Genomic DNA, 24303 nt, shown 5'->3' with positions numbered 1-24303 from the left:
TTTCCATTGTCAATTGACATTAAAACTATTCCAAAGGCATACCTACAGAATTCAGTATCAAACTAAATCTGAGTTTACTAGATTTCCTTATTTTGCAGTTATTTCCTTTTCAGGATTGTTTAGAAAACATTAACTGTTGACAACGCCTTAAATATTTTTGTTTTCTTCTCTTGATAGGAAAGAACAGTATTACAAGCTTGTTTAAAATCTCAGGCTTGCTGTTCTGTCTTTGCCCAAAATAGCTAACCCACTTGGAAATTAGTTCAAAGCCTGACAGAAATGAGACTGACAGATTTTGTTTTATCAAAAGCAATGTCAAGATAGGTGATCATTTTGTTTTCAGTCCTAACAAGACCTTTTAGATACACATAAAGGCACTGCAATGAAAATAAATTAAATATCTGCAAAAGTTAATATTTAAAGTATCCCATTTAAAAACTGAAAATGTAACAACATGAAAAGATTTTAGATTGCTCCAATACTAATATTCTCCATGTCTCTAAGTGATTGTGGATGATGCGACTGTATGATCTGTGATGGATATCGTGATAGAACAGGAGAGGTTTCTGACAAAAAGTGAACTCTTGGACTCTCCGACTTCTGCAGTCTGTATCTCACACTATCTCATGTCTCTAAAAAATAAATGTGGTCCGGTAATTATGATAAAGCACAGAATACAGCATTAAACACTTTAATTCCTTGAATCACTGCATTGATTGTGGTTTGCAAATTGCCTGTTTTTAAATGCTTAAAAGTTAACTTTTAGCAGTTGAATTGACTGCAGAGAGTGAGGAGTTATTGCTGCTGCAAGAGAAGTGCATTATTCTGAATGACGCTGATATACTCCTCCATTATGATGTTTATCATTGGCTTAACTCTAATGAATGAGGTGATTGTAAGTAGCTTTCTTTGGTCTGCACATCTTGAAGAGACTGTGAAAGAGGCTTTCACAGTGATGCAAGAGGCATTGAAGCAAAGGTCTGCTGCAAAAGAAGGCAAATGATACGCACATTAAAGCACTGAGCTCAGAGGGTGGGCAGTCTGGTGTAATGTCATTGTGGTGGAGTGAGTTGTCAGTCTGAGTCCTGTAACAGCCTCAGGACAAAAAAAGAGATTTAGAGTTGTGGCAGTGCAGGGATGATATTGTTGCATTATGAATGATTGGATGGAAAGCATGTACACTCCTGCATCCCACATAAACTTAGCAACAAAGCTAAGTTTAAGTCTTAGACAAGTGGAGAATTGTTGTTGAATGGATCTGTCTCAGACACATTAGTGAACTGTGTAAAATTAATTAAAACAGAAAGGGATTGTTTTGACTGACTGACCCCGTTTCTTATAAAAAAACAAAACTATACCATTTGCTCATTCCTGCCCAAATTGTCTTAATTCTGTTTCAGTTTGTATACTCGGATTCTTCTGGGAATATTGGAAATGTCTACAGTAATTTTAAAATACTGTTAAATATTTCCTCTTGCAAGGGGTAAACAGCTTTGTGACAACAGATGGATGTGTTTTATATGCAGCAAACACCTTCTTCAGTCTAGAAAATATCCAAAATAGCTTTTATATAAAGGATGTGCATTACCAGAGTAGACAACCCTGTAATACACAATCACAACAAATAATCACTTGTCTCTATATGCAGTATGTAACAACCTGAAAAAACACTTTTTTTTTGTTGTGAAGAAAAGAAATGACCACCATTTGCTTAATTTCAATGAAGAGATACATACCTTCATCCTCCTTTTCATATGGGAATTAATGCTAGGGATTAATGAGTTAAGGACAAAGGCACATGTAATAATAAAACAAAAACATGCATTTTAAAAGACGTTGTTAAATTTAACAGGAGGGTTAAGAACAAATTGCCTTAAGGGGTTGTTTTCTGAGACAAGTGAGGCCCTCTTACTGTAGACATCAGGAAACTATACATTTTACCCTTTGATAGCCTGCCCTTCACTAAATATGTCTTAAATACACAGTATGACCCCAAAGATACTTCCTTTTATGCTCTGAAGCAACAGCAACCCCCTCCCCTCAACACACACTCTATAAAAATGAGCCTTTTTGAAGCTGAACATTTTGTGAATAATAATGTAGCAGTTAATTGTTTGCTTAAAACATGATTAATGAACTAGAGGAAAAAAGTAAAAATTTCACAGCAGTGGGATATTGCTTAACTCAAAAGCTGTTATGTGTATGCCCTTGAAAGCAATAGAATGGCAGGTCACTGAAGAACCTTCAAAGAAGGCATTGCTGTAAAACTCCCATCAACTCTTACCAAAAAAGAGACAGAGGGGAGCCATCCACTGGGCTGGCTGCCAGTATCCTTCATTGAATTCATTAAGTGAAACTGGTACTTTAATAACAGAACATTTTATGCAAATATTCAGGGCTGTCTTTGGTTCTTTCTCTTTTTAGACTAACCACTGCCAACAGCTGCTGCAAAACATCTGCTCAAATCCACTTCTCTTCAAAGCCCTGCTATCTCTACCAGCTGGCTCAGCTCCAATCTTAACAAGTTTATGGAGACTAATGAATTTTCCTTAGTTTTAGTGCTTAAGTCACTTTTGAACTTTTAAACCAAAGGGTGTGATCAGAATAGTTTTCACCAAGTAGGAGTGTTGGGGAAGCTTTGCATTCAACGAAGCATTCCCAGCTTCCTTTACAAAAACAAGCCAACACATCACACGGGCACATTCTAGGACTTTCTTAATACCAAGTGTTTCCTCTTTACAGTGTGTCAGACATGCTGGTTAGGTTGATCTGCTGCTTTAAATGATTGTCCCTGAGTTTACCCTTAGAAAACGTACAGGCAGTTGGTCTTTGTGCCTTCAAACAATGATGTCTCTATCTCCCCTACAACACGTTCAGAGGGCATAAGGCTAGAAATGACATGTAGGATATCTACACATAGAAATAATCAGTATTATTATTTTATTTTAAGTTCGCATTAGAAAGCTGAGTTCTTAATGCAGTATTGTTTAAAACAGCTATCTATACACTTTTAGATGCTGTCACAGTCTGTCAATGTTTGTTGTGTACAATTTTATTGTAAATTGTATTATGGAGTTATTTAAAAGTAGGTCGTACAGTATGAAGCATAGCATTCCACATGCTGTTCTTCAGCCTCAGGGTGAACTATACAACAGGTGCTAAAAATTTATAGCCTGGCAAAACAGCAGCACTGATCTATTAAAGTCACATGCACCTGCTGTCAAGCCAATTATTCAGGTCCAGGTTGAAAACCAGGCATAAGCATGAACTCAGGGACTGTGAATAGATCAGTAAGCACTAACAATATCCTAGGAAGAGTTTTTAAAATTACCCTTTCATCTGACTAACAGATGTTCTTTTCTATATGACTTTTTTAAGTGTGCCCCGGCTTGCTCTGTTGGTAAAGTATGAGACTCATAATCTCAGGGTAGTGGGTTTGTGCCCTACATCAGGTGCCAGGTCCTCCATGTTGGAGGTTGGGCACACAGCTAACAAAACTGTCCCGTAAAAAAACTAATGTTACAGTAACAGCAACAGGATGTTGCTGCCCCTACATGCCGGAAGGCATAATGAGTAAACATCCATCCACTTTTTTAAGTGTTTGTGAAACAAAATACTCAGAGGGAAACCCTGTTCCACATTTGAAGTGTTTAATCTGCTATGGTTGAGTGTAGGGAAGCAAAAATCCATCAGAATATTCTGATAAAGACTGGAGCTGGAGAACTTTATGCTGTCCATCTTTTCTATTGGTAGAGTTTGAAATTAAGGGCAGCAAAGAAACAATGTTTTCTCCATATCCTCAAATTCTTGGGAACTACTGTATGAAACGGTCTTACTAGTCTTCATTTTGATTCCCACATTAATAGGACTGATTTTCCATAATGCTTTATATTTGTCTTGATGTGTTGTATGTATGAAATGTAAAATTTTATGTCGTCAAAACAAAAACAAACTTGACAGAGATTGTACAAAAAGTTGTCAAAACAATTAAATACATTTTTGTATTCCAGTTGTCCAAACAGACTTTCATGCTTGTTTTTCATCGAAGCATTCACATCCAAATGGAGATTCTAGATCTGCAATGTGATGATTTGACGTCAATGAGTTGGCATTTAACAGTGAAGGAGCTGAATATCACATTTCCTTTTCCTTGCATATCCTTTTAAAGACCTTTGGTAGCTCCCAAAGGTATCTTGCATTATCTGTTTAAACTTAAGTACTTCCTCAAACCTTGCTGACCTAAGTGTGCAACTCTTTTTGAAGTGTGGCTGGCCATCATTAAATCAAGTGTTGTGGAATGCTGGCAATGGACACTGCCTGGAAGGCTGTAGCATATGTGCTCTTCAGCTTCCAGCTACAGTAGCATGGAGATGTTGGTGGTGACACTTCTAATTTGAGTGTTCCTTTTCTGGAGTTTATTTGTCCTTATGAACCTTATGAAGAAGATGTCCCTTTTTTCCTGCCAGATTCCACCATTTAGTTGTTCTATATGGTCTCTGAAACTGAATTAGCTAGCAGAACTGACTACCTACTTCTCAAACATTTTGACATGTTCTAACCGATGTACATGATGAATTAAGAATAAAAGGCTAATTAGTTTTTAGCTTTTTAAAGCTACAAAAAAAGAAGTAGTAGTGATGTTTTCATTGCAATCCATTTTCCAAATGACCTTTTCATTCCTATCAGTTTTTGCAATTGTACAGACAGTATGCGTGGGCTATTCAAGAATGATGTTGTTGAAATTCCTGTTAATTTACGTTTGTGTTTTAAATCAAATGGTACATCCTAAAAGGCAAAAAAAAACCTTGTGATTTGATTTAGCTGCGCCTTGATTGTGTACAGTATGTCTATTAAAAAGATTTGCCCTTTGGAGCTTTGCACACTTAATCACCAAGCTTGGTATAAGTTACAACACAAATTATATTTAGCAGTATTCAATTGCTTGCATATACTGTATGAATGCTTTGTCTTTGTCATTTTAGTGCTTTTCTAATAATTCTGTATTAATGAAAACATCATATTCTCAGAGTGTTGCTGTTTTAATGGATAATCAAATGTTTTGAATGCATATCTGAGCTCTGGGTGTACTTTTCAGTAGAGAATAAACTTTTCTTTGCTATTTTAGTTTCTCACTCTGAGGATGCCCTGCGTGCCAGGAGGGTGATGTCATAAAGAAAACACCTCACACCCTGGGAAAGAGACATGGGAATTGTGGGACTGTTGATATTCCTCCTGAAGGGGACAGAGCACCTCAAGCTGTTCCACATGCACCTGCTGCTCTTACTCTTCCAGAACCTCCTTCCTGTAATTGCCGGGACTCATGGAGCTGCACGACTACAGCTTTCCCACACAGGTGAGTCACATTCTTAGACAAACACTGACATCACCAACTGGAGTGTTTACATTCACTTCAGTGCAAAGTAGTCTGTCGGTTTAATATTTTCAGACAGTGTGTCACATCTGTTTCATTTGTGTAAAATAGCCAGAATTTTTTTACATTTCTTACTATGCAGTAAATAATTAAATTACATGTTGTCCTGAATGAACAAAGTCTTATGGTACACTCCACAATGTAAATATACTATAGTAAATTTAGTCATTTGATTTTTGTTGTCTTGTGACCTCTAGAAATGCTTGTGAGTTGCTCAGCTTAGGCATTAATTTTTAGGCTGTCATGACTCATGGTGCCAGAAACAAAGCTATTATTTTTCAAACAATTTATGTTTTGAATTATATTTCAAAATCTTCCCTCCTTTCTCTTTATGTACCTAAAAGCATGTTGGTTCAAACTTAATTTAACATTTATTGTCCTTGTGTTTTGCCAAAAGCAAGATATTTCTGGTGTCCACTGATAGTTCATAACAAATGTTTTTGCAGCACTGTAAACTTATTGTCATTGATTTTGTTGCATAATATACACGAGAAATATGCTTTCACATTCAAATTCTTAAAAAGAAGGGGGGAATGGATGGAGTTGCTGTCTAGAGAAGTAACGTCTGGAGTCATTACATTACAGTGTTTCCCTGACTGTTGCTATGGTGTAGTAAACATTGTCAACATCATATCTTCAAAACAGGTCAAACGAACATATTTGGTGTTGTTTTGCCTTACCTAGGCCTAAGGGAAATTTGGAAGGATTTGTCTGCCTTTCTGGATACACCCATATTAAAAATGAAATTACTGATATTGTTTATCCTAGTAAAACAGAAAGAGAGGCTGATCCCTTCCCACACAGAGGATGAAAATAGTTTTGTACTGTATATCTAAAATATTTATTTACAATGTCTCCATATATTCCATTAGAGCATTTTTCGAAAGCTCATATTCATGTCAGAGAGTTATTGTATTCAATAATCCATATGTATTAAAATGAGCTTTTTTTTACACAGATCTGTGACTAAACGCCCAGTGCAAAATAGAAGAGATACATGTAGATTTATATATGATAATTGTAATCACAGTTAGAAAGTTGAAAACTGGACATGTCACATATTTTTGGCCTCGGTAATGTGAGGGTGTTCTTTTTAATTTGCAAAGACCTGTATTATATATTTCTGCTTAGCTTCATTTTCTCATACCAGTCCATTTATTGGCCTGCAAAAAGATTTGTTTGCAATGTGTAATAATGGAATTAAACTCTAGTGAAATGATGGGTAACACCACAAAAAACAAAAACACATCTTAAAAGCTGCTTAAAGAGCACAACCCCAGAAGTGCCTGTTATTATCTTGATACCACATCACAAGGAACTGACCTCAGAACCATTAAATCAGTCAGGTTTCTGAGATCATAGAATAGCATGTAAAAAACTTGATCTCCCTTCAAATAACAGGCTATTCTCGCTTCATTCAAGCAATGGGTACCATTATCATCAACCCCTAAAACAATAAAATGGAAATGTGCCTCTGCTCACTTTCTTTGAATTATGTCCTTAGTCATAAAAACCTCAAAAGACTTTTTGCCAGAAAAATAAAAATAAAAGACAAATGGAGAATGAAATGAATTAACTGTTATCAGACTCCTTTATGTTGCCTTTTAGGTTTTTAGGGCTTTTTATCATCTGTTAAAACACCTTTTGGTTTTCTTGTATGTCCTTCTTTACTGTGTGACAGAATTGTGGGTCTGTAAATCCAGGAAAGCTGCACAAAGTACTCAATATGAGTTTGACCTCTGCTGAACTGATGAAGTGGGGATTCTTGGGGTTAGAAAGTTAACAGCTTCTGTAGATGTCAAAGCTGGCTCCCATTCAGCTTTGCAGAACGTTTTGACGCTGAGTTTTGGGATGCAAAGAGGTCAGATTGCTTAGCTTGCTGTGATACATTGCTACTGTCATAATCACAGGAGAATTTAATTGACTTGTACAGTTCATAACTGAACTCAAGAAGAAAATTGGTACTGATAGTTTTAATGCGTTCATGATTGAGTCAGCTTCCTCTGTTTGTGCTTGTTTAACCTCAAAAGGCAGAAAGCTGCTGAAAGAGAAATATTAAACACTTGCAATAGATACAGTAACACAGTTACTGTACATGCAAAAAAAGCAATATTGAAAGAATCCTGAAATTAAAACAAACCAATACAAAGTGTGGCCCTGTATTGGTATTCATTCCTTAAAATGGGTTTTATTATTTGAAGTCAACTTGTTTCACTTATTCATTTTGCCATGAGTTAATTTCAGCTTTACACATAGATGTTGTGTTCAAATGACTGTAATTTCAAATTATGTTAATTACAGGGTTATTTGGATGGCTGAACCTTTAAACAACTTCTTCTCTTAGCTTTCTTAGCTTATTATTGTGTTTTGCTGAGGAATGGTGAAAATGTTTAAAGTTTTATTATACATTTACCTTTTTTGTGTATGAGATGTTTTTTTATCCTGTTAGAATACAACAGGATGTCCGCTTTTGTGTCATTTTGTTGTGAAGATGATTAATGCCTTTCAGTTTTGCTTACAAAATGTTAATCTAAGGAAAGGCAAGAATGAAGGAGTAGAAGTCAGCAACTAATTTAAAAAATGTGAATCATGACTTGACATTAAATATGAAAGGTGGAAACAGACAGAAGACCAAACAAGCTATCGCATGTGCTGTCAAGAGAGCTGACTTTTGCTTTCCTAAGGGTTGTGATTTTGGCTTTCCAAATGAATTCCGTATGATGCATGTTACAATCTAAGCATTGCAGTAGTCTTCAAAATATTTATTTTCAAGAGTTCAACTTGGTTTAACAGTTTTAAAAGACATCAAATATGAAAATATAAAAAATACTTCCAGTTGGTTTTAGTTCCACGTGATACATGTTGCAATCTAAGCACTGCAGTTTTAAAATAGACATCAAAAATGAAAACTTTAACAGAACATCACATGATTTTCAGTTGGGTTTATATTAAGTTATTATACCTATAAAAATGGTACTTTGTAATACCTGACTTAAATAATTGCAACTTAATTGGACTTATTTATTGCATGATTAGGTTTAAAGAAATTCACAATAAATTATTTAATTATATTCTTTTACATTTCAGTTTGTCACTGTTTTTGTTTGCCTGATATGTTTTAAATGCCCAGGAAACATTGTGCATGCCATGACGTTTGACCTGTGGAAGTGTGTTATCTGCTTTTCAAAACAAAGCTGTCATGTGATGAGCTGTTCACTCACTCATGTCTTTGTGGTAATGAGGTGCTGTGGATAAATGGAAGGGTTAAGGTTGATGCCGCCTGTTGGACTTCAACATGGGCGAAGAGATCACTCTGAAATTGATAAAAAAGCAGAGCCCAAGTTTGGATTTCCCTGTGTGAGAGTGAAGGAAGTTTTTCATTTTAGCCAATGTCTTGGATGAAATCATGAAAGCTGATGTCCCTGCTGCCCAGATGCACCATCAGATGTTGCTTTACAGTTCAGCAAAAGCTCCCCAAATGGAAGCCAATTTCTAGATGTCAATGTTTGGCGGCACATGTCTGATATATAACATATTTCCATGCAAATACAATTTGACTGTGGTTTAACCAAATCTAAATATTTTTCCCTCTCCTGAGTACTTAATGGTCTTTCATTTTTTGTGGGTGGTCACTTGTGCCTGTTTCCCACTGGAGTGGACATAAATAATTTTGGGTTGGAGTAGCTTCTGTCCTCCATGTTATTCCTTTTACAAAATGTTGACTTAACCTAAACTGACTTCCTGGCTGTTCACCCTCAGTTCCCCATCTGTCGGCCTGTTATTTTCCCCTTTCAGTGCAATCTAAATCCTTTCCCACTAAAGCTAGTTTCCACTAGTGGACAAGAATAGCTTCAAGATTTAAACTGAGGTGTTCAACCGTTCTCAGTTCTGATGTTTTGATAGTTTTGGAACATATATTTTTGTTTTCTCTCACAGTGCAGAAGTTAGTCATCGTACTTTATACATAAAATGCATGCAAACAAATAGAAAGCCCTGCATAAAAAGTAGAAAAAAAGCTAACAGTGCATTGGTTCATCTTCCAATAACACATTAAGTTACAACATGGCCTTGACTACATGGATCTGTTCACAGATGTCTTCAGTGATATAGATCCACTCAACAGGAGCCAATGGGTTCTCCAAGAGGTGACTCAGTGGCTTCTTGTGGCCTGAAGTGCTCTTTCTTTTAGCATTTTATCTGCTTGTAAACCACTGAAACTGTCATTTTTGCCAAGTCTGCTTTGCCATTGCAGAACACACTGATGACAATGCCTGATTTCCTTCTACTTCTTTTGGTCTGCACAAATCATGGGATATATGACATATTGGGCTATTCCTATTACTTCAGACAGGAGGGGTCACACTTACGGCACATTGCATTCTCTAATATTTTGGTCAGACAGCATTGACACTTTACAAATTTATGAGAAACAAGAAATATTATTGCAATATATGGTTTTCACAAGCACCATGGTTAACAAGATCTCTCAGACAATATGCACAGTTCATCTCGACTTAGGCGATCTAAGGATGTACTTGAGAAGGCAGCTCTTGTATCACACTGTCCTGTACTGCTCTGTGCATCACATTTATATATCTTCACTTCATCAGTGGCACTTGTGCAATTAAACATTGAGCCTTTGCCCTTCTTGAGTTTAAAAGCCACAGAACATACTTTTTTATATAACACAAAACAGTACAGCGTAGAGGTCAACAAGATGAAACCAAGCAAAGAAATCTGTCGTCAGTCTTGCTTTTAAAGGCTCCAGCAGGGGTTACCTGATGATTAACTTGGTAGATTTCCCAGAGTGTTTAATTAATTAACAATAATTACTACTTGCATTTACTGTATGTAGCATGTTTCATCCCAAATGATCAAAAGTGCTTTACACATGAGAAGGAACCTGCTTCATCTACCTCTGGAGTGCAGCACTCACCTGAATGATGTACAGCAGCCATTTTGTATCACCAGTCCCACTACACAGTAGATCAGGTGGAGGTGTGAGGAATTGCTTCAGCACTTGGAATAAAGGGGAAACTTTACAAAGCTGTGATTGCATAAACCCAGGGGAATTTAGCGAAATTACTAGGGTTTACAGTGAGAACAGTGCCATAGGAACTTTAATGACTAGGTGGGCAGCTTCTTGGTTTAGCATCTCATTCTGTCCTACAGTACAGTTTCCCGGTGTCAATTTTGTAGAACCTTTAATTATGTATTATTTTATGGGAAAAGAGGAACAGATTTTGTGGATGTTTTGAACAGTTGTGCCATTACTGTTTAGAGCTGCAGATGTTCATCAGAAATGTTTGGGTGATATGGAAATGTATGAACAGCATTTCAAGTTTATGCATAGTTTTTTGAGTGAGAAATCCTTTGGCGATACTGGACCCTGGCTGAGATTTAGTTAGGAGAGTCATCAGCTTGACATAAAAAATTAAAGCTTCTGTCTGATTTGCTGCAGTGAGTGCACAGACCTCTCGGTCATCATCACAAGCCACTAAGATACTTAAAAAAATGAAAAGAATTTGTTAACTTGAACTGGGAATGAGGAGCCAATTCAGAGACCCTCACATGACCTCTCTAAAGTATCTCTTACATTTGAAGGCAGGCTGAGTGAAATAGGCCATGAATCTAATGGCAGGGGTTGGTGGGGTGGGGGGTGACAGAGCGACTGGAGCAGACAGCAAGCTATCAACACAAGTTTAATGAAACAGAGCACTGAGAGGTTACAGTGTTACTGCAAATCATTGTCTTGGTCTTCTACTTCAACAGATGAAAACATGGTGTCTATTAAAGTAAATTGTAGCTGTAAAATTCTAAGAAATTTGATTTATTTGCTATTATAGCTAAAATCTGAATTGTTAGGGCAACTGTAGAACTTGAATGACACCTGTATATTCTGTAATTCTAGTTTAAACTGCAGTTTAGATATGGCTTTTTTACAGGACTTACAGTATAGGATTTTAAACAGTATACTTACAGTTTTTCTTTAAACACCCCCTCCCCCACACACAGAGGCACAATTGTTTTTAACATTTCATTTTAACAGAAATATAAAGACTTAATATGACGTCAGCTGTTTTATCTCATAGTTCTGTACAGAAATCAAAAACAACAATATTAAACCTTATCTTTTTCCATTTCTTATGAAATAATACTTCTGAGGAAAATGTTATCTTTTGGGTTGTAAACACATCATTCTTAGATGACAAGGCAACAGTGTCAGGAATAAAAGCAAAAAAAGAGTACTTGACTATTCTAGTATTGTAAAGGGTGTTGTGGAGTGTAACAGTAAGATTATGACGAAACTTACATTTCCTAATGCATATATCATTGCCTTTTCTTCCACAACAAGTGCTGTCAAGGTATTTCCAGATCACGCAGCCTCTGAACTTTTGAAAAACATGTTCATCAGTATTTCTAGGATGCTGTTATAATTTTACCTAATACAAGGTGTAAAGGTTCTTTAGACATACTCAAGAAAGTAATTCCCTTGTAGAAGTCATATTTTGTGTTAATTTTGTGTGTTGTGATATGTGTGCTTTTAAGTGAAAGGATTGCGCCTAAAAAGCTCAGGTCAGACAGCAGGAAGGATGATTCTAAAATTGCATTTAGAAAGAGCAAAAAAAAAATACTTGACCCAGTCACAGGAAGCAAAAACAATGGCTTTGGGGCTTTTGGGGTCTGATATCAAACTGGAGCTGCAAACTGGAGCTGCTTTTGCGACTTGAAAGATGTGCCCTGTGAATGGGTTGGGTTTATAAAAGGGTAAGTTGGGCAGGAAGTTAGAGAGATGTCAAAGCTAGGAAGGAAAGAGGCTTTTATAGGGTGGCAGCTTTATGTCCTGCAGAAGATCACTCTTTTGCAATCATGGAATGGAACAAGCGATAGCAGACAAAAAAGGGTAGAGGTAGAACAGAAGGTAGAAAAGAAGCCTATAACATTTTATTCATTAACAAATCATTTACTGTGGGTTCTGGACTGTCCATTAACACTTTAAAGTCCTTTGTTCAGTTCTAGGTTTGTTTATTGCTCCATTAGAAAGCAGTTTAAATAAAGATACTAATGGCAGAGGTTGTGCTGAGTTCAAATCAAATGAAATGTACTTGTCAAATGTACAGTATATTGTCAAACAACTTAGCATTTAACCTGTATGGAAAACTATTTAGGGATTATTGGTACTTTCCTTCATTGGCTTGGCTCTTATTTGGTTATTAACAGCCAATCTGCAAAATTTGGCAGTTTGAAATGTGGTGATATTTAGATTCTCAGCAGGTTAATATATATCTATATTGTACATTGCCTCTTTGCCAGAATATTTGCCATCATGATCTTGGGTTTCACTGTTGCTCTGATGACACTCTGAGGCACTTGCAACTTAAGTCCTGCCGTTGTGGTTTCTGCATTGATTTCATTGTCTTTGCTGGCGATCTAAAATTAAAACCTTGACCAAGGATAGATTTAATATTTTCCTTCCACTGGTGCAGAATTACCTGATTAAGGTTCATGCTATCAATCACATCTTAAAAACCATATACTGTACAGTACATGCCTTTAATAAGATGTGTAATGTCTAACTTACTGAACAGTCTTTTAATGTACTAATTACACCTCAGTATGAGCAGGAGTATGTGAGGCTCCTGTGAGACGTTGAGAGGTACTCCAACTGCTCTGTCTCAGAGCATAACTCCTATCCTCTGTAAATTTCTTGGACTTCCTGAGAATTTCAGGGTGGATTTAAGATTCTCCTACTTACATATAAATCACTAAACAGTCTAGCTCCAAAAAACTTTAAAGATTTATTTAAATCTCCACATAATGAGTGATAGAGCTTTCTTTTGTGCAGCACTGTGGAGTCCATTGCTTGGAAGTGCACCAAACATTTCTTAAAGACCTATCTTTTTAATATAGCTTGTAATGTTTTGTTTTATTCTCAGTTTTGGTCAGTTTTAGTTGTTGCTGTAATTTTCATCTTATGTGTTCCATGCATGTACTTTTGTTAAATGATTTCTAAATAAATGTATTACTATTAATTAGAACAGTTTCTAACAATTAAATAATATACCATTCATAGAATGATTTTTAGATCTTATTGCTTACTGCTGATCTCCAAAGTTGCATAACAAGACATTGTTTTCATGAAAACAAAAACATGTCTCAGGTGCAAGCCTTGCAGTGCAGAATTTTATTAGTGGATTGGTTTCCCATTGAACTGCCTTAGGCCTGCACGAAATGTGGAATATACCACTGTGTTTATGGACGGTTTGTGAAGTGTACCGACACACTGACAAAAAAAACCCTGGGATGGTTCATTGAGAGCTTTGTTTATTTGCAGACAGTGTCTAATGTTGATCCCCGAGGTACTAAACTTGTTTTGCAGAGTGCTGAAATTTTACCTGAGAAGACAGACCCAGGATTCCTATATCAACTGTTCTGGGCATGCTTAAACTATGTTTTATTTTTAGTTTTCGTGTCTTTTTAACAATGATTGACATGAGCACTACCCCTAGAGGCAACTATGTAATAATGAGCCGAGTTCTTGTTTGGTATTAGATGAGAAGATGCGTACTAGAGGGGTGGCATGGTGGCGCAGTGGTTAGCATTGCTGCCTTGCAGTGCTGGAGCCTTGTGTTCAAATACTGGGGTGTTATCTGTGTTGAGTTTGTATGTTCTCAAGGTGTTCACATGGGTTTCCTCTGGGTGCTCTGATTTTCTCCCATAGTCCAAAGTCATACTGGTACTGTAGGTTAATTTACTTCTGGGAAAAAAGTGCCCTGTAATGGACTGGCATCCTGTCCATGATACAGTATATCCTGCCTTGCTCCCATTGTATTTGTATTGATCACAAAATGGAGGGATGGATAAACTTTTAGTAGAAAGAATTAAGATGTTATATCTGGAAAATAAATGTTTTTATCCTAAGTTTTGTGGGGGTCTGAATGGGCAGAATGTAAAATTATAGATGGAAGCCTCAGTTCTTCAAAATGTATTGTTGTTAAAACTTAGAATACTCATTCTACTCATTACTGTCATTCTCTCAGATGCCTCTTGCTGACATCCTTTTGCAATCAGTAAGGATTCCTGTTGCTCTACCACTAAGAGGAAAGCTGGGATCAGAAATAGCATTTAGGTTGTAAAATGGTCCTCTTTCTCCTCGAGCCTGTTAGGCACAGATAGAGTTACTGTGCTAACAAACAGGATTAAGAGCACTAAAGTCTCTATTGATGAGAGCCGCCACAGAGCAGCAGTCGTTTAAAAGAGATCATCACAGTGATTGTCTGCATAGTGTTACTTTTGAGTGGGTGAGGAAAGAAAGACAGAGAAGGAAAATGTCAGTGCTCATAACTAAAAAATGAAACCTCACATGCACTGTATCCCATGTGTGTTCATGATAATTGATTATTTTAATTCTTTATGTGGGTTCTTTGTCATGTTTCATAATTAATTACTATAGAATTATGTATGCTATGATCTTTGGTTTAAAGCCAAACCTTGTTTATTGAGACATGTTTATTTGTTATTCTTAAACAACAGCTGTAGATTTTTTTTTGCTAAGGATTCTCTGACTGAATTATAACAGACTTGGTTTTAGAAAAGTTACCAGTGACAAGAGATCACTTGGTTCATCTATTTGAAAAATTTTAGGACAAAAAGAAAATATTTGTTTGTTTTTTTCCTGAATGCCAGTGGAATGGATGATACAATGAAAGAATGTAAGGTAATGTCTGGAAAAATTGATCATCACAGTGATTGTCTGCATAGTGTTACTTTTGAGTGTGTGAGGAAAGAAAGACAGAGAAGGAAAATGTCATTGCTCAGAACTAAAAAATGAAACCTCACATGCACTGTATCCCATGTGTGTTCATGATAATTGATTTTTTTTATTCTTTATGAGGGTTGTTTGTCATTGTTTCATAATTAATTACTATAGAATTATGAATGCTATGATCTTTGATTTAAAGCTCAACCTTTTATTGAGACATGTTTATTTGTTATTTATGACTCTTATACAGAACAGCTGTAGAGGTTTTTTTTTGCTAAGAATCCTCTGACTGAATTACAACAGAGTTGCTTTTAGAAATGTTACAAGTGACAAGAGATCACTTGGTTCATCTTCTATTTAAAAAAACTTTAGGACAAAAAGAAAATATTTGATTTTTCTTTCCTGGATGTCAGGGGAATGGATGACACCATAAAGCAGTGTAAAGTAATGGCTGGAAAAGTTGAAACAAATAACAGTAAAGTTGAAACAAATAAAAATAATACGCACTATCACACTATGTTCTAGGCAAGGCAAGATAATCGTCCTGGGCCAACATAATTTATTATGGGAGTGAAAAGCTGAACAAGGGATTTGCCCCCTGGGAGCAATCGAAAGGTCACAGTACAAAATGACTCAAAAGATAATATGGTCTTTTTCCCTGCAATATGTACTTCTGTATTTGAGACAAATTTCTCTGACAGCCCCATCCAGCTGTGTAAAAAAACATTATCTGTCTCCAGAGTCTGTTATTATTCGTAAGTCAGGAGGTTTTAGAGGTGTAATCATATGACTAAGTGTTTTGGCAAGAGGAGGACTTCAGATTTAAACACTTTTGTAGCAGCTCAGTGTCTTCTCTTGTGCTTCTTTGAATGACGTTACATTTTTAGTCTCTGAAAAGGAAGGAAATACTGCTAGTTACTGCAAAACAAGTATTAGAAGGGACAAAACTGTGATATTCACTTCTAGACTTGCATTGAGATAATATGGTAGCTTGTTTTTATTATTATATTAGATTCTGTTGTTCATTTTTATATCGTGTTCAGAAGAAGAATCTCCTAAAGGGACAGTGTGGTGTATCAGGGCTCATTTAGTACTTGAGCCTTTGACAGTGGAGTAACTTCCTAAGGGACTTGTATTGAATTCTCCTGCAAATGCAGGCTGACCTTTTGGTCTGTCAGAATTCAGTGCTGTTTGGAAGAAGCTTGGTGTGGTGGTTATAAGGCTTAGAGGTACCTGATAGATTATGATCGAATCCTGGCAGGGAACAGTCTGAACACGGTATATGAAACATTAGCAGAGTATTATTATACAATATAGAATGGTAAAAATACAAAGAGATTGATGAGGATTCAGATTTAAGATGCCAGCTGAGCCATTTGTTATATTTTTTAGACCACAGAATCATTACAGTTTATTGATGACTTTCTGTACTGTACCAAATGTTTCTAAACCAACTAAACAAAAATACATTTTGTAGAAACCCTAGCCGTAGAGTCATGCAGTCTGGTTGGGTATTTTGCCAAAACTGTTCTTTAATGCCTATGGTGCATTTTTTTCAGAGCTTGTCAGATGGGAAATTTCTGCTAGTGTGAAAAGTTTGAAAGGTCACAGCCGGGTTCTGTTCTCCAGAACTGAAATATTGAGAAGTCGGAATAACAAAGTTTAAAAGTTTCCCTTATGTTGCCTTTTTGCTGTTTGACTATGGTGCCTGTACACTACAATTTAAAACTGTGCAGTTCTTTGCAGTTTTTGTGTGCCTAGTTAACCATATAAAATTACTGTTCTTGAAATATAATGAACACATAATAAACAAATACGCTATCAGGGCGTTTTTTTGGGAGGAGATCATATGAGAAATTAGAAATTAGAAGAAAAATAACAAGAGCATGCACCTGTAGGTTTCACTATGTGAGAATGAATAGGGACTTCTTCTTTTCAAATAAAATGGATAGTGGCAAAAGCGCACAATTTTGATTTGGAGCAGAACCTCTGAGACCCTCAGGGACAGGAGGCCCCAGAGGGTCACCTCACAAGAGACAGGCTTGATTGCTTCCTTTAGATTGTGCTGTTAATTGGGGCCAGGGTGGTAACACTGCCTCAGCCTGCCTGGGGGAAAGGGGCTTCACAGGAGAGGGCTTTTTGAACTTCAAAGGGAAAATGTCAATGTACATGGGATAGAGAGAAAGCTTGGCTGAGGAAGATTAAGTTTAGGCTTAAAAACACAGACTTGGAACCTCTCGGATATCACCAGTAAGTGACAACATGGATTACCTGTTACCAAGTCAACAGGAGTCAAAATCTCTTAATTAGGACCCACAGAGTTGAACAAGACCTTCGTTTTCATGTACCTGCAGGTCAGCTACCACAATTTAGGTGCCTTGGAATGTTTTGTGGAGTGGTCGTATTTTTACTTGCTTCCAAAATGTACATTTTTATCATGCAAAGAAATAAATACTTTGATTATCTTGGGTTTAAAAGTAGTTATATCAAATGTGTTGAAACATCAGTTTTCAGCTATGCCCTGTTTAACATTAACATAGTCACTGTGGCATTGTGATGTAAACCTCCTTCTAAAAATGCATGCCAGATGCCTGCAGTGTATTACGTAGGGCTAGTTAAGACAAGATGATATCTGTGCTCTGTCAACGTCGGAAATATCTTTCTGTCATTAAGAAGGCATGGCAATTATTTAATGATTGACTGAAAAAAAATGTAAAATTAAAATAGTTTTGGAATGAAATCAGAATGTTGGAACATCATAGCAAAGAAAGGTTAAGGACATGAGATTATCCAGTTTTTATTGAGTATTACAAACAATCGACTATAACTGTCTTGAAAATATCAGGTCCCCTCATAGCCTTTCTGTTGAAGACTAAAAAGATTCAGTTTTTTACACCTGTCAGAGTGGGATGTTTTTTTTTTCAAACCTGGGAATGTAACTGCTTCACTTCCCATATATACCACACGTCGTCCATTTACTCTTCCTGGCTAGTTTTAGCATCCCTCCTCCACCCCATTTCTACCTGTGCAGCTGCCCAAGCTTGGTGGTTGCCTTTTCACCAAGCATGGGGCTCCTAGCCTCCCTGTCTTATGGCCAGGAGGTTGGCCCTCAGCCAAGCAGGTTAAGCCAAACTTTGCACTAAATCCAATAAACAATGCTACTGTTACACAGTCTTTGGCTGCTGTCATTCCTCATGAAATGGCATTTGCCAGGCAGTTGCCCAGTCTTGAATTTTGTCTTTTTGAAAATCCTTCATTGCTTCTGCAGTGTTTGCTACCTATCTTATTGTGACGTTACCTGTAAACTTGTTTAGTGACCATACCTGATTATACATTGCCCTGACTCGGAGCCCCTTGGTACTTCTATCTGTACTGTTTTCTACTATTTAACAACTAATCAGTCAAAATCCAAATACATGCATTACGTTAGATGCCTAACTAATCTAAGAATTAACAGTTTACGTGGTACTTTATCAACAACTTGAGTGAAGATGTTTTGTCTACAGATTAACCTTTGTTAAAGATAAGAGGTTTGTTTGAGATTTAAGAAAAAGTGAACAGCTGGTATTCTTTAGTCTGCACAGATCTATTGCAACTAATCAAACTACAGTATGTGTTGACTTCTGACATACAAATGCACCCAACTTACTGTTTCTGAAAATGATCTTATGTAAACAGAGAACAGACCCCCAAATATGTTTTTTTTCAACATGGGGCTATGTTGAGTATACAGTATGGTAAAATCAGGATGACATTATCAGCCCTGTGTCCTGGAGACAGCTGATGTACTGTACATCCAGGCCTTTGCTCTTTATCAACCATTTCTCCCATGAGATTCACAGTGATGATGCTAATATTACCTGATTTACATCAGAATTATTTTACCCATGAGATTCAGAATCTGTTTGGATAAAGTGATCTAACATTTTCTATGGGAAGTATTATATACTGGTGTGGTCTCTAAAAAAAAAAACTTATGTACTCAGTTTCCTTCATGAAAAGCTCCACATGCTGAAACACAGCACTGCTATTCAGATATTGTTAATTCTTTTTCGACTAAAATTATATCAATGACAAACAATGCAGACAAAATACATTACCTTATGGTCCATTGAAAGTAGTATTCTATATTTTATCATTATTATTCATATCGATTGAAGATAATTATTATTGAGAAATTTAAAACACTTTTCTTCAGAGTGACTTGCAGTTGCACAATTGTAGCGTACATATTTTTTATACAAATACTGTGCCTGTTTGTGCCATTGGGTTTGCTGGAGCAAATCAGGGTAAGTTATCTTCTTCATTTGTCTGTGCTCCTAGCCACAACTTCACACTGCTGCCTTATTTTGTATATACAATGTAAGCTTCAAAGTACCTATGAAGACTGAGGCCATTTGTGAAAAGTAGGTAATGAATTTTGACTTCAAAACCTCTTGTATTCTTTTCAAAATGTTGTCTTTAAAGCTAGAAAATAGAACTAACTTGCTGTGTAAAAAATATATAAGGGACCTTTTAACTTCTCAGACGCTTTCATGTGACTGAAAGCATCACATAACCTTCTCCCTTTATTATGAATGAAAAAGTTAATTTTTCTGTGCCATACAGATACATGTGTTTTGGTTTGGCAATCCACAGTTCCTTCAACACACACAATTTTTTTATTGCCTTAAGAGGGCCTGTCAGTGGCTCGTTATCAAGGGAGACAGCAGGTTTACGTTTTAGTTGTGATTATGGACAATTTGTTAGACAGATAACAGGGTAATTTTTGGCTCAGTGGCATTTAGCTGGTGTGGAATCTGTTCAGTGTTCAAAGCACTAACCTGGAAGGCCAGACTGTGTTTATACAGTAAAGGAGATATTGAGAGGTTCAAAGCAACTTACAAAATATAGTAGTGTTATATTTTACCTCTAATGATTATGTACAGGTCCTTTCTTTATTTTAATGAACTGATGATTGGCTTAAGTCATCTAAATAAGTCAGCCTTTCTGCATAAATCATAATTAGGAATATACAATCATAATACTGCAACAGATTATTTTGACATTTACAGATAGACTAAATGTAGTTTTGTCTACTCCTTAGTTACATTCCCTTTCTTGATGTAACATTTTTTGTTTTCATTTTTAAAACCAAAACAAAATAAAACATCTAATACCCAACGCAGCAAGGAAAGGAATCTCACACATTAGAGAAAAAGAAAAATAGCAAAGAGCTCAAACTAAACAGGTTATGAAGAAAGAAAAATAATCTGATCAGGCTGTCCTAAGGTTTGGCCCTTGTAAAATATAACCTTCTGTACTTCCTTCCTGAAGAAAAATAGTCTGCAGAGGATTGAAATGAAGTGCAATCTAAGGGTAGCTCAGTCTACATCCAAACTTGTAAGACTGCAGTTATCTGTGCTGCCCATTTGATTGGAAATCAGTGTTATGCCAGTTTTGTTTTTCAGTGACGTGTGGAAAAAAGTATCATCTGCAAGCAAAAATACATTTCTTCTGTAAACAGATACTGCGTCTTCTTTGTTTTTGTAAGTCTAAAATTCAAACCTGCATAATTCTATATTACCTATCACTTCTGAGTTGAAATACCAGTGAAATTCACTGGAAAAAGGAAAACAGGTTTGTTGTTTGGACGAAAAACCTCATGAACCTCAGTCACCACATGTACAAGTTTTGAATTACAATCCAGACTTTTTGTTATGTTGACACAGACAAGACAAAGTACATCAGGTTACACAGGTTCTGTTCACTCTACTTGTATAATTTTTTAAATACGATTACAAATAATCTTGTTTTAGTATTTAACAGTAAATTCTAAAATCAAATTTAAATTCCTTGGGGTAGTAATACATGTTGTTTTTGTGTAGCTGAAAATAAAAAAATCAAAAATAGTTGTAGTCCAGTTCTGCACTGAATAGTGTCCTAATGCCCAAGTGCAAAACAAAAACTTGCATTGTAAACTTTTAACAAGGTTTTTGAAGTTTTACCTTTTAGCTTCTTGTCTTCTAAATCATATTTTAAACTTATTTAAACTTTTTTCATTAAGCACTGACTTAATGACACTGCAGCGATTCCTTATGCTAACACTAATGCACATGCAGTTGTTTAGCTGGGCAGGCATTATTTTGTAAGGGGCACCCAACCATTTTGAGAACCTGACAAAAGAGAGTTGTTTTAATTACATTGTTTATTGTGGTTTAAATTTATTTACTCACTCTGAAGCCGTTTGGGTATTGCTTATAGTGAGGGACAAAGGGTAAAATGTTCTGTGTTGGAGGATTCCTGGGTGGCCAGAGGCAGAATTTAATCCTGGAGATTTGCTCTAGCCATATCTAACATGCTGTAATTAAATAATCACCTTTGACCTGCTAAATCCAAAAGCCATCATCGGCCTTACCTTTCGTAGAACAAATTGACAGGCTTTTTTATACGCAGAGCTGCGGATCGAAACTAATCAACAGAAAGTTTTGCTTATTGATGACAGACATTAGTATTCCATTTTAGGAATTAAACCAGTTCAACATTAATTTCTCCTGAGAGCATTGTCTTTTTCAGTTTACATTATTATGAATGTGACTCCGACATCAGGGTCATTGCAATGTGACTGATAGGTTAGCAAACCATTTTTTGACCTGATGCGTTGGATCTTTTTTACGTGTCTTCTAATAAAAGTAGAACTGTGGACTTCACATTTCATTGGGAGGTTGTTTAAACATAATCTTAGTGTATGATTTATGTGAGGTTGGGTAAATTTAGTTGAAGATAAACATCTAAATTTTCTGAAGTCTCCAGCCTGTTCATTTCAGTGTTTTATAGTAACTTTCGTTCATTCTTTCATCCTTGCATAAGCTACAGCCTAAATTTGTTCCAGTGCCATGTGGAACTGCTCCAGTTCTCTGTCTTTCTCTTAAGTATTTCCTCAAAGTGCACTCTTTGTGTGCATCCCTTTGTTACAATTCTAGACAAATAATAATAATATTTAATTAGGATTAGATAAATCAAGATTTGTATATATCAAGCACTCAGAAGCACAACATCAAGTAAAAAACCTCCCAATTAACCTCAACATGGGCTGGCTTTGTCCAATGTGATACTTTCTCTGAAAATGTTGGAAGGTGTGCTTTGATAACTTAAAACAGCTGGGGCATATTCTAAGAGAGGCTTGCTGCAGGCAGCTGCAGAAAAGTTTTGAATGCTCCAATTCTTGCAGAACAAATGCTGTGCATGACAATAGCACATGCAAAACAGGGAGAAACTGCAAAATGTTACTCAAATGTAGATTGAGTTTGCATTCGCAGCTATCTTGTTTCTAGCACCTATTTGTGCTTTTCCTCCATATTTAGCTTTTTTTGTGCTTTTAGAATTAAACACATTGTGAGAAATGTGCACATTTCATCACAGTTTTACAGTACTGTAATTCCAGCTTTTCTTGGCGTTTCCCCCTAATTGCTTGGGATTACTGTGTCAGTGATACTGGGATTTGAGCCAGCACACCAAGCACAAAGAAACCATGTTCCCTCTACACAAATGTGTTAAAATCACAAACAGACAGAGACTAAATACATTAGAAAGTGTGGATAGGGGTAAACATTTCTAATGGTCTTGTTTGTTGTCAAATTTATGCAACATTTAAATTAACACAGTTCCTGGATTATTAATACTGCTTATTTAAAGGTAATTTTTTTATTCCTGATGAAGGAACAATTGCCATTTCTAAGTACTGACTATTATATCATGCTTCAAAAAATAAAATGGAGAAAGCATATCTGAGGATGGTGTCATTTTCCTAGCGTGCGCTGTATGGATCACAGCAGATATGCTTCTCCATATGCATTTTTCCTCACATGCATAGCTTCAACTTGTATAGTACTGTATCTTACATATCATTTGTTATAATATTCCCAACGCTGATCAAAAGCTGCTGCAAGCAATGTATGCTGGAATGCCTGTGGTGAAACACATTATGGTGTTGGTATCAAAATGCATCTTCCTAAGATGGTTTGTAACTCGGAATTCTGGCTTGCTGTTCAGGAATGTGAAGCCCTGTCATCACTTGCCCATCAGTAGAGAGCAAATGCTTCATCATCCTCGCTTCACGCTGGCCTCGTCTTAGATCTCCATTTATCTCAATTAGCAGCACAAGGCCAGCGGTGACAGTCTCACTGTTTCAAGGAGCTTAAATTGTAATGCTTTCAAAGAAAAAAAAAAGCCTGCAAAGTGAAAGGAATGCATCTCAGTGGCAAGATCAGGACCAACTTTAAACTTTAATATTTTAGTTTCTTGTGAGTACCGCAGAACATCGATTGGGCTATTTTCTATTAAAGAAAACATAAAATGAATTAGAAATAATTACTTTAGTTAACTTAAAAACTCTTTTTAAGATCTTATTATAATAATTTATATCATATTTGTGTGGTACCAAAATTGTGGTCATTTATTTTCTTCAGTTTTAAAAAGTTGCATCATTGACTTAAATAAATTAGCCATTAAAATACCTAATGCTTATATTAACATAATGTGATACATATAAACTAATAAATCACATGTAACAGAAATGAGATACAAGTAGAAATTGTGACAATGCAACATTTTGCACTATGAGTTGTAAAGCAAGGCAACATCAATGTAGCTTAAATTGTTCCAACTTTGACATGCACAATAATTGTGTTTTCGCCTTTGGCAAGTTTGCATTTTGTTTTTTTCTTAGCTTGAAAAACAAACCTTGGAAGCAAATATGATTATTGTTTTATGAAATAAACCCTTGATTCTTAAAAATGCTTTTTTCAAATCTGGTTTAAGTGTTGCATTCGTTTTTAAATCATACAAGGGCATGCTTTTTTCAGATGCAAAGCAATACATATGAAAGAAGAAGGTTTGACAGTCCTTGAAGTCCAAGTGAGACTTGTCTTGTGCTGCTGTGTTAGTAAGAGTCCCAGTGAGCCTAACAGAAGAACAACATACTAAATGAAATGGACAGACACGGCATACGGGGTTAATTTGCGGTGATTGTGGTAGTCATTTTCTGCCTAGTTAAACTGATGGGCCCTAGGGACAGGATCTGAGTGTCTGACACAGCACACGCAAATAGGTTTGCTCATGTATAAGGTAA

The 24303-nt window shown here is 36.2% G+C and overlaps 1 protein-coding gene across 1 annotated transcript in view; it reads left to right on the top strand.

The window, feature by feature from the left end:
• The window catches only part of LOC148835345 (semaphorin-3D), a 66624-nt gene that overhangs the window by 22329 nt on the left and 19992 nt on the right, over positions 1 to 24303 (top strand). Inside the window, exon 2 of the mRNA XM_088917535.1 lies at positions 5126 to 5353. Coding sequence (XP_088773661.1) covers positions 5203 to 5353 — 151 coding nt within the window. The 5' untranslated portion in view covers positions 5126 to 5202. The remainder of the gene's footprint in view (positions 1 to 5125; positions 5354 to 24303) is intronic.

Source organism: Atractosteus spatula, chromosome 5 (genome assembly GCF_055471065.1).
Source record: "Atractosteus spatula isolate fAtrSpa1 chromosome 5, fAtrSpa1.hap1, whole genome shotgun sequence".
NCBI classification, from domain to species: domain Eukaryota; kingdom Metazoa; phylum Chordata; class Actinopteri; order Semionotiformes; family Lepisosteidae; genus Atractosteus; species Atractosteus spatula.
Note: the sequence above shows the minus strand (reverse complement) of the source record. Positions and strands in the feature narration are given on the sequence as shown.